This window comes from Vipera berus (assembly GCF_964194415.1).
Source record: "Vipera berus genome assembly, chromosome: 4".
Classification (NCBI taxonomy): domain Eukaryota; kingdom Metazoa; phylum Chordata; class Lepidosauria; order Squamata; family Viperidae; genus Vipera; species Vipera berus.
In genome coordinates, this window is record NC_138206.1 from 4822200 (window position 1) to 4843360 (window position 21161).

General features: G+C 45.7%; 1 protein-coding gene across 2 annotated transcripts in view; it reads right to left on the minus strand.

The window, feature by feature from the left end:
• Positions 1–21161, minus strand: part of DGAT2 (diacylglycerol O-acyltransferase 2) — a 43973-nt gene that overhangs the window by 11268 nt on the left and 11544 nt on the right. For both annotated transcript variants that reach the window (XM_081327855.1, XM_081327854.1), the window contains exons 2-4: positions 15921–16040; positions 7763–7870; positions 6170–6240 (exon numbers count right to left, since the gene is read on the minus strand). In XM_081327855.1, coding sequence (XP_081183981.1) covers positions 6170–6240; positions 7763–7870; positions 15921–16040 — 299 coding nt within the window. The remainder of the gene's footprint in view (positions 1–6169; positions 6241–7762; positions 7871–15920; positions 16041–21161) is intronic.

Consider the following 21161-nt stretch of genomic DNA (forward strand, 5'->3'; position numbering starts at 1 on the left):
CTTGACCAGCTGTTCCCCACGTGCAACCGGCAGGAGCAACAGGGGAAAAAGGACACGCTCTCAGTGTCCGTCTCACATGTGCCTCGCCGGCCTGAAGCCACGGAGAGGTCTCGGCGCCACGCATGATGTTGGGAGTAAACACACAATCCGCCCGCTGCGCCGTAGGGCACGTCCTGTGTTCTCAAAACCCTAGCAAACTCTGCCTCCGGGACAGATAAGACCACAGAATTTCTGTCGCTAAGCGAGAAGTTGGTCGAGTGACTTTTGCACCCTTTTACGACCTTCCTCGTCACAGTCGTTAAGCGGATCGCTCGCAGCGGTCCAGTCAGGAACAGGGTCGTTAAGCGAATCCGGCTTCCCCGTTGACTTTGCCCGTTAGAAGGTCCCCAAAGGGGAGGAAGTGACTCTGAGACGATTGCAACCGTCATAAATACGAGTCAGTTGCCAAGCTTCTGAATTTTGATCACGTGACCAATGGGGATGCTGCGACGGTCGTTAAGGGTGGGGAAAAAACCGGTCATAAGTCACTTTTTTTCAGTGTCTTAAGAAGGTCTCTAAATGAACTGTTGTAAGTCGAGGACTTACAGGGACGCGGTGGCTCAGTGGGTTAGGACGCTGAGCTTGTCGATCAGAAGGTCGGCAGTTTGGCAGGTCGAATCCCAAGTGCTGCGTAGCAGAGTGAGCGTCCGTTACGCGTCCCAGCTTCTGCCAACCTAGCAGTTCGAAAGCACGTAAAAATGCAAATAGAAAAATAGGGACCGCTCCGGTGGGAAGGTAACAGCGTTCCGTGCGCCTTTGGCGTCTAAGTCATGCCAGCCACATGACCACGGAGACGTCCTTGGACAAGCGCCGGCTCTTCGGCTTTGAAACGGAGATGAGCACCGGCCCCTAGAGTTGGAAACGACTAACACGCATGTGCGGGGGATCCTTTACCTTTAAGTCGAGGACTACCTGTACTGATGGAACAGCCCAGGGTTGGCTTCCTTGGTGCCCTCTGAGCTTGGTGGTTTCCTTGCAGATGTTTCACTACCAAACTAGGGAATGTCATCAGTGCTGGAAGGAGAAGGGATTTGCTTTTGTTTTTTTATACGCAGGCAGTCCCTTGACTTACAACAGTTCATTTAGTGACTGTTTGAAGTTCCATCGGCACTGGGAAAAAGTGACTTATGACAGTTTTTCACACTTAGGGCCTTTGCAGCATCTCCACAGTTATATGATCAAAATTCAGCCACCTGGTAACTGACTCACATTTATGACGGTTGCCATGTCAGGTGATTCCTTTTGCGACTTTCTGACAAGCAAAGTCAAACAGGGAAGCCAGATTCGTTTAACAACTTATTTTATCTCTATATCTGTATCTATCTATCTATCTATCTATCTATCTATCTATCTATCTATCTATCTATCTCTATCTATCTATCTATCTATCTATCTATCTATCTATCTATCTATCTATCTCTATCTAATTATCTATCTCTATCTAACTCTCTCTCTCTCTCTATCTATCTATCTATCTATCTATATATATATATATATGAAATTGTTTTATCAATGTATAAAATACAAACTAAAATAAAAACAGGAAATTAGGGGAAGAAAAAGAAAAGGGGAAAGAAAATGTGAGGTACAAGGGAAGAAAGAAAAAGGCGTTGACTTCCAACGTTTTTTAGCACAGTATAAGAGAATAACATTACAACCTCAACTTTTTATTTTTACACATTAGTGTATATAACTAGCCATTTCTATAAAAGCAAACCTATCTAACAAGAGCCTTGGTGGAGCAGTGGGCTAATGCCTCCTTAAGTAACACCAGCTGCCTGCAATTAGTGCAGGTTCGAGTCCCACCAGGCTCAAGGTTGACTCAGCCTTCCATCCTTCCCAGGTAGGTAAAATGAGGACCCAGATTGTTGGGGGCAATTAAGCTGACTTTGTAATAATGCCGCTTGGGGGGCGGAAAGCCCTAATAAGCCGGCATATACATAGAATGAAGGCTATTGCTAAGCACATTGGTTTGTGCTTAAATTGTAAGCCGCCCTGAGTCTTCGGAGAAGGGCGGGATATAAATGGGATTAAAATAAAATAAAATTTAAAAAAATAATCGGCAAAACCAAAGTTAAAGTTTTGATATTTTTTTTCATCACAAGGACAAAATCCAGAAGTGATATCCAAATGAAAAAACATACCGTCTCCTCTTTGAATAGAACAACCGATTAAACCATTACTGCTTTCCCTTCCTTGTTGTTGAAATAGTATGTGTATCTATTAGCGCTTAATAATCTTTATAAGCTATCACCATTTATCTTAACAAAATTCAAGGGGTTCTTTCAGATTCCCTTAATGCTTAACAACCGTCATTAACAACTGCAGTCAATCACTTAACAAGAAAGTGGCAAGAAAGGTCGTAAAATGGGGCAAAACTCACTTAACAATTGTCTTGCTTAGCAACAGAAATGTCAGGCTTAATTATGGTCGTTAACTCGAGGACTACCTGAACCCCCAATTCAAAATTTCCTGCCAGGGAAGGAAGGCCCCTTTTAAGGATCACTTTAGGGCAGGGGTAGGCAAACTTGGCTCCTTTATGACTCAGGGACTTCAACTCCCAGAATTCCTCAGCCAGCATGGGGGAACTATGGCCCCTTCATGACTCGTGGACTTCAACTCCCAGAATTCCTGAGCCAGCATGGGGGTACTATGGCCCCTTCATGACTCATGGACTTCAATTCCCAGAATTCCTGAGCCAGTCTGAGAGAAATTTTGGCCCCTTCATGACTTGTGGACTCCAACTCCCAGAATTTCTCAGCCAGCATGGGGAAACTATGGCCCCTTCATGACTTGGGGACTTCAACTCCCAGAATTCCTGAGCCAACATGGCTCAGCTTGGAAACTCTCCCTTTCCCCTCAGCATGGCTGGCTCAGGAATTCTGGGAGTTGAAGTCCACGAGTCATGAAGGGGCCAAGGTTGCCTACCTCTGCTTTAGGGCTTCACCAGAAACACTGATGCTCAGTGGAACTTGTCCACCACCTGAGGAAGGTCAGGATTACAGAGCACAGCTGTCCTTGCAAAGAAATTATTTCAGAGACTTTGAGACTTAAATTGAGCTGTTGTCACCACGAGATAAGCCACGTCTGGGCTTAGGTCACTGTATTTTACAACTGGGACAGGACAAACCTGACTGTAGCAAATGATCAAAGGATGCCCTTTGATAGGTGCCAAAACACAACTCACAACTCAGCATTTTTATAAGGATGACAACAGGTCCCAGGGCAGAAGTTCAAAATAATAATAAAAATAATAAAGTTGGAACGGACCTTGGAGATCATCTAGTCCAACCCCCTGCTCAGGCAGGAAACCCTATACCATTTCAGAGAAATGGCTGTCCAGTCTCTTCTTAAAAACTCGGAGCATTCACAGCTTCTGGAGGCAGGTTGTTCCACTGATTAATTGTTCTCACTGTCAGGAAATTCCACCTTAGTTCTAGGTTGCTTCTCTCCTTGGTTAGTTTCCATCTGTTAATTCTTGTCCTGCCTTCAGGGGCTTTGGAGAATAGCTTGACTCCCTCTTCTTTGGGGCAGCCCCTGAGATATTAGAACACTGCTATCGTGTCCCTCCTCATCCTTCTCTTCGTTAAACTTCATTAAAGTTAGGTGACTCCTTTAAACCAACGTATAGGTTTCGCCAGTGGTAGGATTCAGCCAATTGGCACCACTTCGCCAGAACCGGTAGCTAATTTTTTGTTGCCCAGGCCCAGAATGGACTTCAGGAAGCGGCACCCACACAGAGAACCGGTTGGTGATATATTTGAATCCCACCACTGGGTTTCGCCATAGAGCAAAGTATAGGATTTGGTTGGTTCTGACCCAGCCCATGAAATACTACTTTTATGTTACTACCACTTTACAAAGCCTTTGGTAAGGCCACACTTGGAATGCTGCATCCAGTTTTGGTCACCACAATGTAAAAAAAGATGTTCAGACTCTGGAAAGAGTGCAGAGAAGAGCAACAAAGATGATCAGGGGACTGTAGGCTAAAACATATCAGGAATGTTTGCTGGAATTGGGCATTTCTAGTTTAATGAAGAGAAGGGCGAGGGGGGACAGGATAGCCAATGTTCCAATATCTCAGGGGCTGCCCCAAAGAAGAGGGAGTCAAGCTGTTCTCCAAAGCATCAGAAGGCAGGACAAGAAGCAAGTTGCTGGAATTGGATATGCCTAGTCCAGGGGTAGGCAACCTTGGCTCTTTTATGACTCATGGACTTCAACTCCCAGAATTCCTGAGCCAGCTCAGGAATTCTGGGAGTTGAAGTGCATGAGTCATAAAAGAGCCAAGGTTGCCTACCCCTGGCCTAGTCTAATGAAGAGAAGGACTAGCAGCTGCGGTAGTAGCATAAGTGAGGGGATGTGCGCACACACGTGCACACACTGGCCAGCTTGTCTTGCAGCCCTGTGGCCAGCAGGCCATGGCCCACAGGTTGGGGACCCCTGATATAAGGAATGGGCTGTAAAGAGCTTCCCAGATTTGGAATGAAAAGTGAAAAAAGTTGTAGCAGCTCTCATCCTGCAAACTTATTTTTCCAGATCACCACAAGAGCCGGACAATATTTTGCACAACCTCAATCAAAAAAAAACCCCGAACAAATTCCGGCTTAACCAGTTTGGAAATAAAAGGCAGAGTTCGGAGGAGCAGACAAAGAGAGAAACTCGAACCAGCAATCAGACACAATTTGAGCAAGATGTTTGTAGATAAAGCAGTGTTTGTTTTTCAACCTTGGCAAGCATGAAGAGGTGTGGACGTCAACACCCAGAATTCCCCAGCCAGCAATGCCTGGCTGAGGAATTCTGGGAGTTGAAGTCCACCAGTCATAAAAGGGCCAGGTTTGAAGACCCCATGCAACAGCACCTATGTTTGGAGGATCTCCTCCATGTTGGGAAGTGTAATAAGTAGATCTGCCATCTCCTTCACGACTGTGCAAGCTTTCTTGGCATATATGTGGCACAGGAGCATGACACACACTTCAGGCAGTCCTCAACTTACGACCATTTCTTTAACCCAGACATGTCAAACACAAGGCCCGGGGGCCGGATCCGGCCCGCGAAGTGGTTTCATGTGGCCCGCGAAGCCATCCTGGAAGCAGTGAGGGAACGGCCCCCATTGCCTTGGCCCTGGCCCAGAGACCCTCCTTCTGCCAGAGACCCTCAGATCTGTCCCACTCCTGCCCAGGCCCCCATAGGCACCCTTGGTGCGAACGATGTAGAGCTGGCCACGCCCACCCAGTAGGCCATATGCACTCTAGCCACGCCCACCCAGTAGGCCACGCCCACCCAGGCCACACCCACCCGGCCCCCTGAGGGCAACCGCAATGCTGATGCGGCCCTCAATGAAATTGAGTTTGACACCCCTGCTTTAACCCAACCGTTCAAAGTTACGACAGCGCTGAAAACAGCGGCATATGACCAATCCTCACAATTATCAAAGCATCTCCATCATGGCCACATGATCGAAATTCAGGTGCTTGGCAACTGGCAATATATTTATGACGGTTGTGCCGCATCCCAAGGACGCACGATTGCCATTTATGACCTTCCCAGGGGCTTTTTCAATAAAGTCAGTGGCAAAAGCTAGATTCGCTTAACAACCGTGGCCAAAAAATCAGCCATGAATGCCTTAATGACCTCCTTGCTTAGCAGCCAAAGTTTCATGCTCAATTCTAGTCGTAAGTTGAGGATCTCCTCTAAAAGCATAGTGTTTTATCTTTTTTTAAGATTGTAAGCGGCCCAGAAATGTTGCAAATAAATAAAAAAATAAATACAGGTAGTCAGTCCTCAACTGACCACTGCTCATTTAGTGACCGTTCAAAGTTACAACGGCACTGAAATAAGTGACTCGTGACCATTTTTTCAGAGTTACGACCTCTGCAGCAAAGTTAAGGCAGAAACCAGATCCACTCAACCGCCGGGTTAGTAAATTATCAACTGCCGTGCATTCACTTAAGAACTGTGGCAAGATAGGTCCCAAAATGGGACAAAACTCAATTAACAAATGTTTCACTTAATGACAGATGCTTTGGGCTCAATCGTGGTCGTAAGCCGAGGGCTACCTGTAAGAACCCCAAAGCATTTTAACACTTCAATTGAAATAAACTCTTGGCTTTCTTTCATCCCAGCAACTCACTCGGATCGGAAAGTAATCCCGGAAGTATCTCCATATGGCCCAGTTCCGAATCCACTGTGATCTCCTTCCAGCTTTGAAAAAAATAAAAAGAGAAAACAATGAAACAAGGGTGGTACAGGCAGCTATCCTATCGGTGAAGCTTGATTTACATTTAGTTAACCCCATCGCTAAAATCAAGGGAGGGAAATGTAGGAACAAACACCAAAGCAAAACCAGTTGTCTTCCAGATTTGGGCCTTGGATCATCCTGGTTTAGGATTACAGTTATGGGGGGAAAAATCAGTACTTCCCATAAATTTCTACCCTGCCTCTGAAGATACAGAATAATTTGGAGTCCAAAGTCTACAGTCTTAAAGGTGCTAAGACTGAAAAACACTTATCCGTGGCTTGGGATGTTGGGGAAAGCTGAAATCCTCCAGACCAGGGGTAGGAAACCTTGGCGCTTTTATGACTCGTGGACTTCAACTCCCAGAATTCCCGAGCCAGCCATTTGAGGGGCTGCCCCAAAGAAGAGGGGGTCAACTTATTTTTCCAAAGTACCAGAGGGCAGGACAAAAAGCAATGGATGGAAACTAACCAAGGAGAGAAGCAACCTGGAATTAAGGAGAAACTTCCTGGCAGTGAAGACAATTAACCAGTGGAACTGCCTGCCTTCAGAAATTGTGGGCGCTCCATCACTGGAGGTTTTTAAGAAGAAACTGAACAGCCACTTGTCTAGAATCATATAGGGTCTCCTGCTTAAGCAGGTGGTTGGACTAGAAGACTTTTAGTAGCGCAATATTGGAAGAAGGAGGAACTGCCTACTATAGAAGAGTGGACTTTGAAAGTTTCTAACTTGGCGGAAATGGAAAAGATTTCAGCATATTTGAAAGAACAATCGCAACAGAGATATATTGTGGAATGGAGAAGATGGATCGAGTATATTCAGAATAAATATGGGACTAAAAAGTTTCACTTAGCATTTGAATAAGTAGTGGTTTTATACGATGTATTATTAGTTATTTGTTATTTGTTAGTATTATAGTTATGTTTACGGAGAGTTAAAGTGCGATAGAATTTAATGTTTTATTTTTGTTGTTAGCATATTTTAGCTTAAGTTTGTAAGTTTATACCCTGTATTCAGCTCTGGGAAGTCCGGGAGGGGAGGGGAGGGTTGGGGGGAAGGGGGGGGGAAATTTAAAAAATGTACTGTAAAACTTTTCAATAAATAATAATAATAATAATAATAATAATAATAATAATAATAATAATAATAATAATAATAAAAAGGTTGGACTAGAAGACCTCCAAGGTCCCTTCCAGCTCTATTCTGATTGATTGATTGATTGATTGATTGATTGATTGATTGATTGATTGAAAGGGTCTTGGCGAGCTCCAGCTGGCTGAAAACAGACAGGTCATGGAGACAGGGATGAGCTGTAGGCAAACCTATACCTTAGTTTTGTATCTAGCAAGCACGGAAAATTTCATAGCTGGCTGGACTTTACTGCAACCAACATCCTTAGTAAAAAACAAAAAATCCTTTGCTTTAACCAAACGGAGTCAAGGGTTTTTCTTTCCTAAGAGATCAGATTGGGGCAGATCTGGCACTTACCCTTACTAGGAGTGTTCCAGTCGAAGGCGTACCACACTAAGTACAGAACGGCTATAATCCAACAGTCTGTGCAGAGCATATATATGAGGATAATAGTGCAAATAATTCCTGGAAGAAAAGAGAAGAGAGAATTAATCCAGGTCAGAAATTTCATATTTCAAGGATTGAAATAGCCTTGGTGGAGCCACAGCCTTGGTGGAGCAGTGGGCTAATGCCTCCTTAAGTAACACCTCCTTAAGTAACACCAGCTGCAGGTTCGAGTCCCACCAGGCTCAGCCTTCCATCCTTCCGAGGTAGGTAAAATGAGGACCCAGATTGTTGGGGGCAATAAGCTGACTTTGTAAAAATGCCGCTGGGGGGGGGAAAAGCCCTAATAAGCAGGCATATACATAGAATGAAGGCTACTGCTAAGCTTGTAAGCCGCCCTGAGTCTTCGGAGAAGAAGGGCGGGATATAAATGGAATTTTAAAAAAAATTCCTCAAAGCAATACAGGATGTCCTTCTTTCAGGTGGCAGCAGCTGCAAGTCCTCAGCAGAGCTTCTGTCTTCCTGCTTGGGTGGGGGGGGGGGTTGGACTAGAAGACCTCCAAGGTCCCTTCCAAATCTGGGTTTTGCCCCATTTTATGACCTTTTCTTGCCACAGCTGCTAAGTGAATCACTGAAGTTGTTAGGTTAGTACCACGATCGTTAAGCGAACCTGGCTTCCCCATTGACTTTGCTTGTCAGAAGGTCGCCAAAAGGGGTTTCACGTGACCCCGGGACACTGCGACCGTCATAAATATGAGCCAGCTGCCAAGCCTCTGAAGATTGATGACGTGACCCTGGAGATGCTGCAATGGTCGTTAGTGTGAAAAATGGCCGTAAGTCACTTTTTTCAGTACTGATGTAATTTTGAACAGTCACTAAACTAACTAGGACAGGGGTAAGCAACCTTGGCTCTTTTATGACTCGTGGACTTCAACTCCCAGAATTCCTGAGCCAGCATGGAAACCTCTCCATTTCTCCTCAGCATGGCTGGCTCAGGAATTCTGGGAGTTGAAGTCCACGGGTCATAAAAGAGCCAAGGTTGCCTACCCCTGATCTAGGACTATGCTTAGTTTTCTTTGAGCTGAAAAAGGCTATCAAAATTCTTGCTCTTTAGACCAGGAATCCCCAACCTGTGGGCCGCAGCCCGGTATTAGGCCATGTCCTGCTGGCCACCAGACCACAGGACATGCTGTCCAATGTATGTACATTTGTGCGCACACATACCCACTTGCACTAGCACAGCGGCCGTGGGGTTTTAAAACAGGATGCCGCACCATGGGGTGCAAAAATGGTTCACCACCGCACTTTCGGGCGTGAAAACAGGATGCCACTGCATCATGGGGCACGAAAACGGGCCACAACCACGCTGTGGGGTGCAAAAATGGGACACTGCTGCACTACAGGGAGAAAAAATGGGCCACCACCGCTCCTCGGGCTGCGAAAACGGGCTGCCATCACGCCTCAGGCAGTGAAAACCAGGTGCTGCTCCGCCTCAGGCTGCAAAAACGGGCTACCAGCACACCTCAGGCCACAAAAACAGGCAGCTAGCGTGGCTCAGGCCGGAAATATGGGCTGCCAGCATGTCTCAGATCGCAAAATCGGGCTGCCAGCGTCGTTCAGGCCACAAAAACGGGCTACCAGCACACCTCAGGCCACAAAAACGGGCCGCTACCGCACCTCAGGGAGCAAAAATGGGCTGCCAGCACGCCTCAGGCCGCAAAAACAGGATATTGCTGGGCCGCAAAAACGGGACGATGGCACCGCACTGCGGGGTGCAAAAATGGGCACTGCCACGCTGCGGGGTGGGGAGATAGGAAGCTGTGCCACATGAGAATGGGGCAAGGCTAGCGGGTATCACACAAGCGCTAGCCCCACCCTGTTTGCATCACGCGTGTTCACAGCTCCGTGTCACGCGTGCATGTGCGCTCATGTGTAAAATTCTTCCCCTCCCTCTCCTTCCGGTCCGTCAACTGAGAAAGGTTGGTGACCTCTGCTTTAGGCATTCCTAGAGCAAGGAAATGGATTAAGTCTCATCTGAATGCAGATCAAGTGTTGGTGAGTATCCTGGGTGCATAACTCTGTAACTGAACCTGGACTTGGTATGACCCACTCACCCCGCCCCTATGTGGTTTGCAATTATTACCTGGTGGTCCCCTCTCCAGAATTAAACAGACCCACTCATTATTTCTTTTTTGAAAAAGGTTCCAAGTTGCTCCCCCCTTATAAAAACTTGGAGGAACCTCGAAGGACTATCCTGGTATCTAATACAGGTAGTCCTCAATTTAGAACCACCCATTTAGTGGCCGTTCAAAGTTACGACGGCACTGGGGGGAAAAAGTGACTTACGAAGACCGTTTCTCACGCCTAACGACCGTTGCAGCATCCCCACGGTCACATGATCAAAATTCGGACACTTTGTATTTATGACGGGTTGCGGTGTCCCGGGGGTGTGTGTGTCACATGATCCCCCTTCTGCGACCTTCCAACAAGTCAAAAGGGAAGCCAGATTCGTTTAACAACCGTGTGACCGGCTTCACCAACGGCCGGGGTTCCCTTAACAACGGTGGCCAGGAAGGTCGTAAAACAGGGCAAACGGAATGGCTGGAAATTGCCGCAAATTGAAAGGCTGTAAAATGGGGGCAAACTGGAAGGTTGTAAAATGGGGCAACTTGTAAAACTGGGCTCAGCTGTGGTCGTAAGTTGAGGACTACCGGTAATTAATTAATACCCTGATGAACCTTGTCCTAAAGGGATAATAAAAGTGCCACGCGCAGCGGAGGATAAGGAGAAATGATTACAAACTCCCATTGGCAAGCCAGGAGACTCCCATCTGGGGAAAAGTTAAGATGTTTAAAGCCTGTTAATTCGAAAGCTACCTGAGCTGCAAAGGGGAGGAATTCCCTTAAAATTCTTCTGCAATTTAATTGTACTTTGTCCCTGGAGGGGGTGTGAGAAAACACCACCCTTGTAGCAATAAACATGTTTACTTGCCCAGAGATTCTGAGGCTGGCGCTGGATGAAAAAGACTGGCAGAGCCAGGAATACCAGCTTAGTCCTTGAATAACAGCCATTTGCTTAGTGACTGTTTGAAATTGCAACGGCAGTGAAAAAAAGGGACTTAGGACCTTTTTTCACACTTAACGACCATTACAGCAAACCCACAAACCACGTGATCAAAATTCAGACGCTTGGCAACTGGCACGTAGAGACTGGACAACCATTTGTCTGAAATGATATAGGGTTTCCTGCCTGAGTAGGGGGTTGAACTAGATGACCTCTGAGGTCCCTTCCAACTTTGTCTATTCTAGTCTAGTCTACTCTAGCCTAGCCTAGTCTGTAATTCTATTCTATTCTATTCTATTCTATTCTATTCTATTCTATTCTATTCTATTCTACTCGATTCTACTCGATTCTGTAATTCTATTCTATTCTGTAATTCTATTCTATTCTATTCTATTCTATTCTATTCTATTCTACTCGATTCTGTAATTCTATTCTATTCTGTAATTCTATTCTATTCTGTAATTATATTCTATTCTATTCTATTCTATTCTATTCTATTCTATTCTATTCTATTCTATTCTATTCTATTCTATTCTATTCTATTCTATTCTATTAAGAGCCTTGGTGGAGCAGTGGGCTAATGCCTCCTTAAGTAACACCAGCTGCCTGCAATTAGTGCAGGTTCGCATCCCACCAGGCTCAAGGTTGACTCAGCCTTCCATCCTTCCGAGGTAGGTAAAATGAGGACCCAGATTGTTGGGGGCAATTAAGCTGACTTTGTAATAATGCCGCTTGGGGTGTGTTGTGGAAAGCCCTAATAAGCAGGCATATACATAGAATGAAGGCTACTGCTAAGCTTGTAAGCCGCCCTGAGTCTTCGGAGAAGGGCGGGATATAAATGGAATTAAAATAAAATAAAAATAAATATTCCATTGCATTTCAATCCATTCCATTCGATATTTTCTATTCTATTCTATTCTATTCTATTCTATTCTATTCTATTCTATTCTATTCTATTCTATTCTATTCTATTCTATTCTATTCTTTCCTAAATTCCCCATTAACATGCCATCAGCAAGTTATCTCAAACTTGCAAATCAGAACAGAATTTTTATTTTTTTGAACAATTTAAATGGGCATCTTCTCTATCTTGGGGAAGAGATCCAATTTAGAAATAAGGGAGAAATTTCCTGACAGTGAGAACACCTGGCCTCCAGAAGTTACAGATGCTCCATCCCTGGAGGTTCTTAAAAAGAAGAGATTGGACAACCATTTGTCTGAAATGGTATGGGCGTTTCCTGCCTGAGCGGGGGGGGGGGGCTGGACTAGATGACCTCCAAGGTCCTTTCCAACCCTGTTATTCTGTTATCCTGATTCTTTCAGCCGTGCCACGTTCTAATGACATGCCACGCAAGCAAAATATCCAGGGGCCACGACTGATTTAACCATCCTCTCTGCCAAGGGTTTGGTTGCCCAAGTAAACAGTAGAGAAGCAAAGAGAAGCATATACTGGGTCATTTACCAAGGACAGGGCAATTTAAGCTTGCCAAAGGAATGGGTGGAACTAACAAAGACCCCAACCCTCCCCCAAGTAGCCATTAACACCCACAATTCTCCAGGCAAAGAACGCACCAGCTGGGAATTATAGCGCAGGACCACTGGAAGGCACCTCGTTAAAAAAAAATACAAGGGAAGGTTGACTATTAGAATAGAATAGAGCTGGAAGGGACCTTGAAGGTCTTCTAGTCCAGCCCCCTGCTCAAGCAGGAGAACCTATACCATCTCAGACAGGTGACTGTCCAGCCTCTTCTTAAAAATCTCCAGGGATGGAGCAACCCATGATTTCTGGAGGCAAACTGTTCCACTGGTTGATTGTCCTCACTGTCAGGAAGTTTCTCCTTAGTTCCACGTTGCTTCTCTCTTTGATCAGTTTCCAACCGTTGTTTCTCGTCCTTCCCTCTGGTGCTTTGGAGAATAACCTGACCCCCCTCTTCCTAGTGGCAGCCCCCCAAATACTGGAACGCTGCTATCATGTCTCCCCTTTTTCTTCTTTTCTTTAGACTAGCCCAGGGGTGGGCAACCTTGGCTCTTTTATGACTCGTGGACTTCAACTCCCAGAATTCCTCAGCCAGCTATGCTGAGGGGAAAGGGAGGTTTCCAAGCTGAGCCATGCTGCCTCAGGAATTCTGGGAGTTGAAGTCCACGAGTCATAAAAGAGCCAAGGTTGCCCACCCCTGGACTAGCCAAACCCAAGTTCTGCAGCCGTTCTTCGTATGTTTTAGCCTCCAGGCCTTGGATCATCTTAGTTGCTCTTCTCTGATTTTTTTTTCCAAACTCTCAACATCCTTTTGACCAAAATAAGCAATCTTTTCGGAGGTGAGCCAGGAATAAGGAGAGTAGGCAATTCTTGGCGCAGCAATCTAGACCAGTGTTTTTCAACCACTGTTCCGCGGCACACTAGTGTGCCGCGAGATGTTGCCTGGTGTGCCGTGGGAAAAATTGAAAAGTAATTATAAAATACTTTCTTTGTGTTTATTTGATTCCTATTCAAGAGAATTACTTTATATATAGTCAATATAGGCACAGAGTTAAATTTTTTAACATTTTCTAATGGTGGAGTGCCTCGTGATTTTTTTCATGAAACAAGTGTGCCTTTGCCCAAAAAAGGTTGAAAAACACTGATCTAGACGCTCCCCTTACTCACAAGTCCGTGCGCCTACAGGTGCAATTCACCAAGCGGACCAGGTTAACAGACCACAACTGGCTTACCTACTATGGGTTGGACTAGAAGACCTGCAAGGTCCCTTCCAACTCTGTTATTCTATTCCAGGGGTGTCAAACTCAATTTCATTGAGGGCCGCATCAGCATTGCGGTTGCCCTCGGGGGGCCGGGTGGGTATGGCCAGGGTAGGCGTGGCCTACTGGGTGGGCGTGGCTAGTGTGTGTATGGCCTACTGGGTGGGCATGGCCAGCTCTACATCGTTCGCATCAAGGGTGCCTATGGGGGCCCGGGCAGGAGTGGGACAGATCTGAGGGTCTCTGGCAGGAGGAGGGTCTCTGGGCCAGGGCCAAGGCAGCGGGGGCCGTTCCCTCACTGTTTCCAGGATGGCTTCGCGGGCCACATGAAACCACTTCGCGGGCCGAATCCGCCCCCCCGGGCCTTGTGTTTGACATGTCTGTATCTATTCCATATCTCCAAGCAAAGAAATCCTATAATGCACAGGGTATTCAAACTTGTATCCTTTCAAATAGGAAAAGCGGCAGCAACGGAGATTTTGTGAGATCCATGGAGTGAAAAGTCTATATGGAGATTCTCGGTCCTCCAGGTCCTGGTTGTCCCAAAGGTGGGGTTTTTTTCGCGAGACAACTGGACTTCCTTTGTTTTTCTTTGAAGACGTTTCCCTTCTCATCCGAGAAGCTTCTTCAGCTTCTTCTTCAACTCTGAAGAAGCTTCTCGGGACGAGAAGCGAAACGTCTTCAAAGAAAACAAGAAAGCCTCGTGGAAAAAAAGCACCTTTGGGACATGGAATGAAAAACACCAAACAGGGCATTAAGCCAGATTTTCGCAAACAAGTTGGACGGGCGCAGCAAATCCATTTGTTCCAACTAGGGGTGGAACCCTAACCCCCTCCATCCCACACACAATGGCCTTGACAAGTCACGGTCACACTCATATTTTGGATCACAGGGCAAATAAAACTTGGGACTGGTGTCCAGGTCCTTTGACAGGCGTCCCATTCCTTTTTCGCCCTGGAAAGACTGAATCATTATTTAGGTTTGGGTAAAGCTGAATAAGAAAAAGGAATCTGAATTTAGGGAAGAAAGAATCAAAAAAGAGCTGGAAGGGACCTTAGAGGTCTTCTAGTCCAGCCCCCTGCTCAAGTAGGAGACCCTGTAGTATTTCAGACAGGTGCCTGCCCAATCTCTTCTTAAAAACTTCCAGTGTTGGAGCATTCACAACTTCTGGAGGCAAGTAGTTCCACTGGTTAATTGTTCTCACTGTCAGGAAGTTTCTCCTTAGTTCCAGCTTGCTTCTCTCCTTGATGAGTTTCCATCCGTTGCTTCTTCTCCTGCCTTCAGGCACTTTGGAGAATAGCTTGACTCCCTCTTCTTTGGGGCAGCCCCTGAGATACTGGAACACTGCTATCCTGTCACCCCTATTCCTTCTTTTCTTTAGACGAGCCAAGCCCAAATCCTGCAACCGTTCTTCTTATGTTTTAGTCTACAGGCCTTTAATCATCTTAGTTGCTCTACTTTGCACTTCCCCCCCCCCCCATAGTCTCAGCATCTTTTTTGTAATGTGGTGACCAAAACTAAATTAGAACTCTGTGTCTTCCATTTTTATCACTAAACGGTGTACATCAAATGGTATAGAAGTGGTATAAGTCAGGGGTAGGCAACCTTGGCTCTTTTATGACTCGTGGACTTCAACTCCCAGAATTCCTGAGCCAGCATGGGGAAAACTTTGGCCCCTTCATGACTTGTGGACTTCAACTCCCAGAATTCCTGAGCCAGCATGGGGGAAACTTTGGCCCCTTCATGACTTGTGGACTTCAACTCCCAGAATTCCTGAGCCAGCATGGGGGAAACTTTGGCCCCTTCATGGCTTGTGGACTTCAACTCCCAGAATTCCTCAGCCAGCATGGGGGAAACTTTGGCCCCTTCATGCCTTGTGGACTTCAACTCCCAGAATTCCTGAGCCAGCATGGGGAAAACTTTGGCCCCTTCATGGCTTGTGGACTTCAACTCCCAGAATTCCTGAGCCAGCATGGGGGAAACTTTGGCCCCTTCAGGACTTGTGGACTTCAACTCCCAGAATTCCTCAGCCAGCATGGGGGAACTATGGCCCCTTCATGACTTGTGGACTTCTACTCCCAGAATTCCCCAGCCACCATGGCTCAGCTTGGAAACCTCTCCCTTTCCCCTCAGCATGGCTGGCTCAGGAATTCTGGGAGTTGAAGTCCATGAGTCATTAAAGAGCCGAGGTTGCCTACCCCTGACCTACGCAACCAAGATCAAAGTAGATAAACTCTCTCTTGAAGGCAGCTTTTAGTGATGTATGCATCCCTCTCTCCCAACAGCAGCACCCCAAAAGTCTCAAGTGTTTGAGACAGGAAGACCCCCTTACCCATCATAAGGAATGAGATCACCCATTGTAGCACTGAAATGATCTGCAGCTGCTTCTCCACTTTGGACTTCGACAGCCAAGAGAGATCCTGAAGGGCTGATAAGATACTGGAACCGGTCCCTGAAAGGAGAAAAGGAAGAGAATTTGGTCTATTGAGCGATTTCCAAAGGCTTCCCCAACCGATTCCTTCCAGTTGCTTTGAATGCAGCCCTCTGCATTCCCTGTTAATTAATTCCCTACCAGCCATTAACTATTAATTCCCTGCTAACCATTAAATATTCATTCTCTACTAACCATTAAGTATTCATTCCCTACTAACCATTAGGTATTCATTTCCTACTAACCATTAGGTATTCATTCCCTACTAACCATTAGGTATTCATTCTCTACTAACCATTAAGTATTCATTCCCTACTAACCATTAGGTATTCATTCTCTACTAACCATTAAGTATTCGTTCCCTACTAACCATTAAGTATTCATTCCCTACTAACCATTAAGTATTCATTCCCTAACCATTAAGAATTCATCCTCTACTAGCAATTAAGTATTCATTGCCTACTAACCATTAGGTATTCATTCCCTACTAACCATTAAGTATTCATTCCCTACTAACCATTAAGAATTCATCCTCTACTAGCAATTAAGTATTCATTGCCTACTAACCATTAAGTATTCATTCCCTACTAACCATATTCATTCCCTACTAACCATTAAGAATTCATCCTCTACTAGCAATTAAGTATTCATTGCCTACTAACCATTAAGTATTCATTCCCTACTAACCATTAAGTATTCATTCTCGACTAACCATTAAGTATTCATTCCCTACTAACCATTAAGAATTAATTCTCTACTAGCCATTAAGTATTCATTCCCTACTAACCATTAAGTATTCATTCTCTACTAACCATTAGGTATTCATTCTCTACTAACCATTAACTATTCATTCCCTCCTAAACAATAACTATTCATTCCCTCCTGACCATCACCAGCATGCACCACCATGAGAATTGGACCATAAGGAAGGCTGAGCGCTGAAGAATTGATGCTTTCGAATTGTCCCTTTCAGCTCTGTTATTCTATTCTAAATAACGAACGAGTTCACCTCCAATCTGTGTGGTTCAAGTTAAGAGCAGATGGTCCAAAACAATGTTTACTCTGGAGCCTGGTACAGCGTTCCCGGACTCACAACCACAATTGGGCCAGAATTCCCACCGTAAGTCATTATGATTGTGTCAAGTTGGACATAATTTTACGACAATTTTTACAGCGATCGTGAAGTGAATCCGGCTTGGGTGGGTGTTGGGTCTTTTTTTTGCCAGAAATTGAAGTTCACCTATTTGGATTCCCTGACTGACGGATGCTTCAACTGGTCATAAATATGACCTGGTTGTCAAGTGCCGCAGGGATGGATGGCATGATGGTTGTAAACACGAGCTCAAGTCACTTTTCCTGAGGCCATTGTAACTTTGAATGGTCATTAAACAGTCGTAAGTCAAGCACCAACCCCAATTATGACCACAATTGAGCTCAACATTTCCATGGATAAACAAGGCAGCTGTTAAGTAAGTTGCGCTCCATTTTATGACATTTGGGCCACTTTTGTTAAGCGAATCACCTCCGCTGTTAAGTCAATCATGCTGTCATTAAGCAACTCTGGCTTCGCCCGTAGATGACAACATTCTTTTGAGATGAAGATAACACCCCAAGATATGGCAGAATGGATGTCTCCAGACACCTGGTTAAATTTCTCCTAAGTTCTAGGGTCAGGGGTTTTTAAACTTGGCCCTTTCGTGACTTGTGGATTTCAACTCCCAGAATTCCTCAGCCAGGCACGCTGGCTGAGGAATTCTGGGAGTTGAAGTCCACAAGTCATAAAAGGGCCAAGTTTGAAGACCCCTCTTCTAGGTTGCTTCTTTCCTTGATGGAAACTAACCAAGGAAAAAAACCAACCTAGAATTAAGGAGAAATTTCCTGACTGTGAAAACAATTCATCAGTGGAACAGAAGTTGCCTCCAGAAGTTGTGGATGCTCCATCTGTGGAAGTTTTTAAGAAGAGATTGGACAGGCATAGTGTTTCCTGCCTGAGGAGGGGGTTGGACTATAGAAGACCTTCAAGGTCCCTTCCAACCCTATTATTCTGTTATTCTGCTACTCTAATCAAGAAGAGAACAAACTTAGAACTAAGAAGAAATTTCCTGACAGTGAGAACCAGAGGAACTCCTTGCCTCCAGAAGTTGTGGGTGCTCCGTCCCTGAAGGTTTTTAAGAAGAGACTGGACAACCGTTTGTCTGAAAACGTATAGGCAGGTTTCTTGCCTGAGCAGGGGGGTTAGACTAGAAGACCTCCCAGGTCCCTTCCAACTCTGTGATTCCGTAAATAGTAGTGTTAAAAGCAGCTAAAATGGACACCCTTTTCAGCCATACTCAGGTGTAAATGGGAAAAGGCTTCAGGTGAGGTTAATTTAACAGCCCAGAAGCAGGTAAACAATAGAGGAAGTAGATTAAAATGATCCAGCCAAGGGTTGAATACTACTTCCTTAGAGGAAGAGAAGGCCATCCTGTCCTCCTTCAAAGTCAGGGGTCTTCAAACTTGGCCCTTTTATGACTTGTGGGCTTTAACTCCCAGAATTCCTCAGCCAGCATGGAGAAACTATGGCCCCCTTCATGACTTGTGGACTTCAACTCCCAGAATTCCTCAGCCAACATGGGGGAACTATGGCCCTTGATGACTTGTGGACTTCAACTCCCAGAATTCCTCAGCCAGCATGGGGGAACTATGGCCCCTTCATGACTTGTGGACTTCAACTCCCAGAATTCCTCAGCCAGCATGGGGGACCTATGGCCCCTCATGACTTGTGGACTTCAACTCCCAGAATTCCTCAGCCAGCATGGGAGAACTATGGCCCTTCATGACTTGTGGACTTCAACTCCCACAATTCCTCAGCCAGCATGGGGGAACTATGGCCCCTTCATGACTTGCGGACTTCAACTCCCAGAATTCTTCAGCCAGCGTTCCTGGCTGAGGAATTCTGGGAGTTGAAGTCCACAAGTCATAAAAGGACCAAGTTTGAAGAGCCCTGTTCTAAACAGACTGTGAACAGGAAAGGCCTGTTTGCAAGTAGATTTTTTTTTCTCCTCCGCAAATCTCCAAAAGTTATCCATTGACAAATTCCCTCAAATTACCGGAAATGTCAAACAAACTGAAGGCCCCATCTTGTTTTTGACTCAGCCCGTAAGCATATCCTAATGCTTGAGGCTTGGGAGGTTAGGGAAGTGTGAATCTGTGGGATGCCAAAATTAAAAGCCTGAAACGTGTGTGTTTGCAACAAACAAAGATTTCTTCTTGGCAAGGCATCGTTGAACAAGCCACACAACATCCCTTTTCTTTTCTTTTGGAAACTAATCAAGGAGCGAAGCAACCTAGGAGCAATTTTCTGACAGAACAGTTAACCAGCGGAACAACCTGCCTCCAGAAGCTGTGAATGCTCCAACGCTGGAAGTTTTTAAGAAGAGATTGGACAAACATTTGTCTGAAATGGTATAGGGTTTTCTGCCTGAGCTGGGGGTTGGACTAGAAGACCTCCAGGGTCCCTTCCAACACTGCTATTCTATTCTGTTCTGTTCTAGATTTCAAGATCTCAGATTCCAATTTGCAGCTCTAGGCAACACAACTCTTCCAATATGCAGGGGAAGGAGAAAGAGAGACTGCTATTGGCCACCCAGAAGGCTCAGAAAAGTCACCTCATGGCCTCTCAAGAGATGCTCAGTTAGAGCAACCAAGACATATCAAGGAATTATCACACTTGATCAATCAGAATACAGCTGGAAGGGACCTTGGAGGTCTTCTAGTCCAACCCCCTGCTCAAGCAGGAGAGCCTCAACCACTCCAGACAAATTGTCATCCAGCCTCTTTTTAAAAACCTCCAGTGTTGAAGCACCCACAACATCTGAAGGCAACCTGTCCCACTGGTTAATTCTCCTCACTGTTAGGAAGTTTCTCCTTAATTCCAGGTTGCTTCTCTCCTTGATTAGATTCCATCTGTTGCTTCTTGTCCTGCCTTCGGGCGCTTTGGGGAATAATTTGACTCCCTCTTCTTTGTGGCAGCCCCTCAAATACTGGAAGACTGCTATCATGTCCCCTCCCCCCCCCATTGCTCCTTTTTTGTAAACCAGGGGTCTTCAAACGTGGCCCTTTTATGATTTGTGGACTTCAACTCCCAGAATTCCTCAGCCAGGCAAACTGGCTGAGGAATTCTGGGAGTTGAGGTCCATGAGTCATAAAAGGGCCAAGTTTGAAGACCCCTGGTTTAGATATAACCACTACTCTATGGTTAAAAGGTCACAACCTTCATAGCCACAAAGCACAACTTGAGCCTTGGTGGAGCAGTGGGCTAATGCCTCCTTAAGTAACACCAGCTGCCTGCAATTAGTGCAGGTTCGCATCCCACCAGGCTCAAGGTTGACTCAGCCTTCCATCCTTCCCAGGTAGGTAAAATGAGGACCCAGATTGTTGGGGGCAATTAAGCTGACTTTGTAATAATGCCGCTTGGGGTGGTGGTGAAAAAGCCCTAATAAGCAGGCATATACATAGAATGAAGGCTACTGCTAAGTTTGTAAGCCGCCCTGAGTCTTCGGAGAAGGGCGGGATATAAATGGAATTAAAATAAATAAATAAAATAAACTTCAAATCCTGACTTTAAACTGTCTTAGAGGCAGTATGGTCTAGTGCAGGGGTAGGCAACCTTGGCCCTTTTATGACTTGTGGACTTCAATACCCAGAATTCCTGAACCCGCCATGCTGACTCAGGAATTCTGGGAGTTGAAGTCCACAAGTCATAAAAGTGTGAAGGTTGCCTACCCCTGGTCTAAGTGGCTAAGGCACCAGCCTAGAAAGCCGGAGACAATGAATTCTAGTCCCACCTCAGCCATGAAAGTCAGATGGGTGACTTTGGGCCAATCACCAGGAGACGGTGAGTTCTAGTTCCACCTCAGCCATGAAAGTCAAATGGGTGACTTGAGCCAATCACCAGGAGACAGTGAGTTCTAGTCCCACTTCAGCCATGAAAGTCAGATGGGTGACTTTGGGCCAATCACCAGGAGATGGTGAGTTCTAGTCCCACCTCAGCCATGAAAGTCAGATGGATGACTTTGGGCCAATCATCAGGAGACGGTGAGTTCTAGTCCCACCTCAGCCATGAAAGCCAGCCGGATGAGTATGGGGCAATCACCAGGAGGC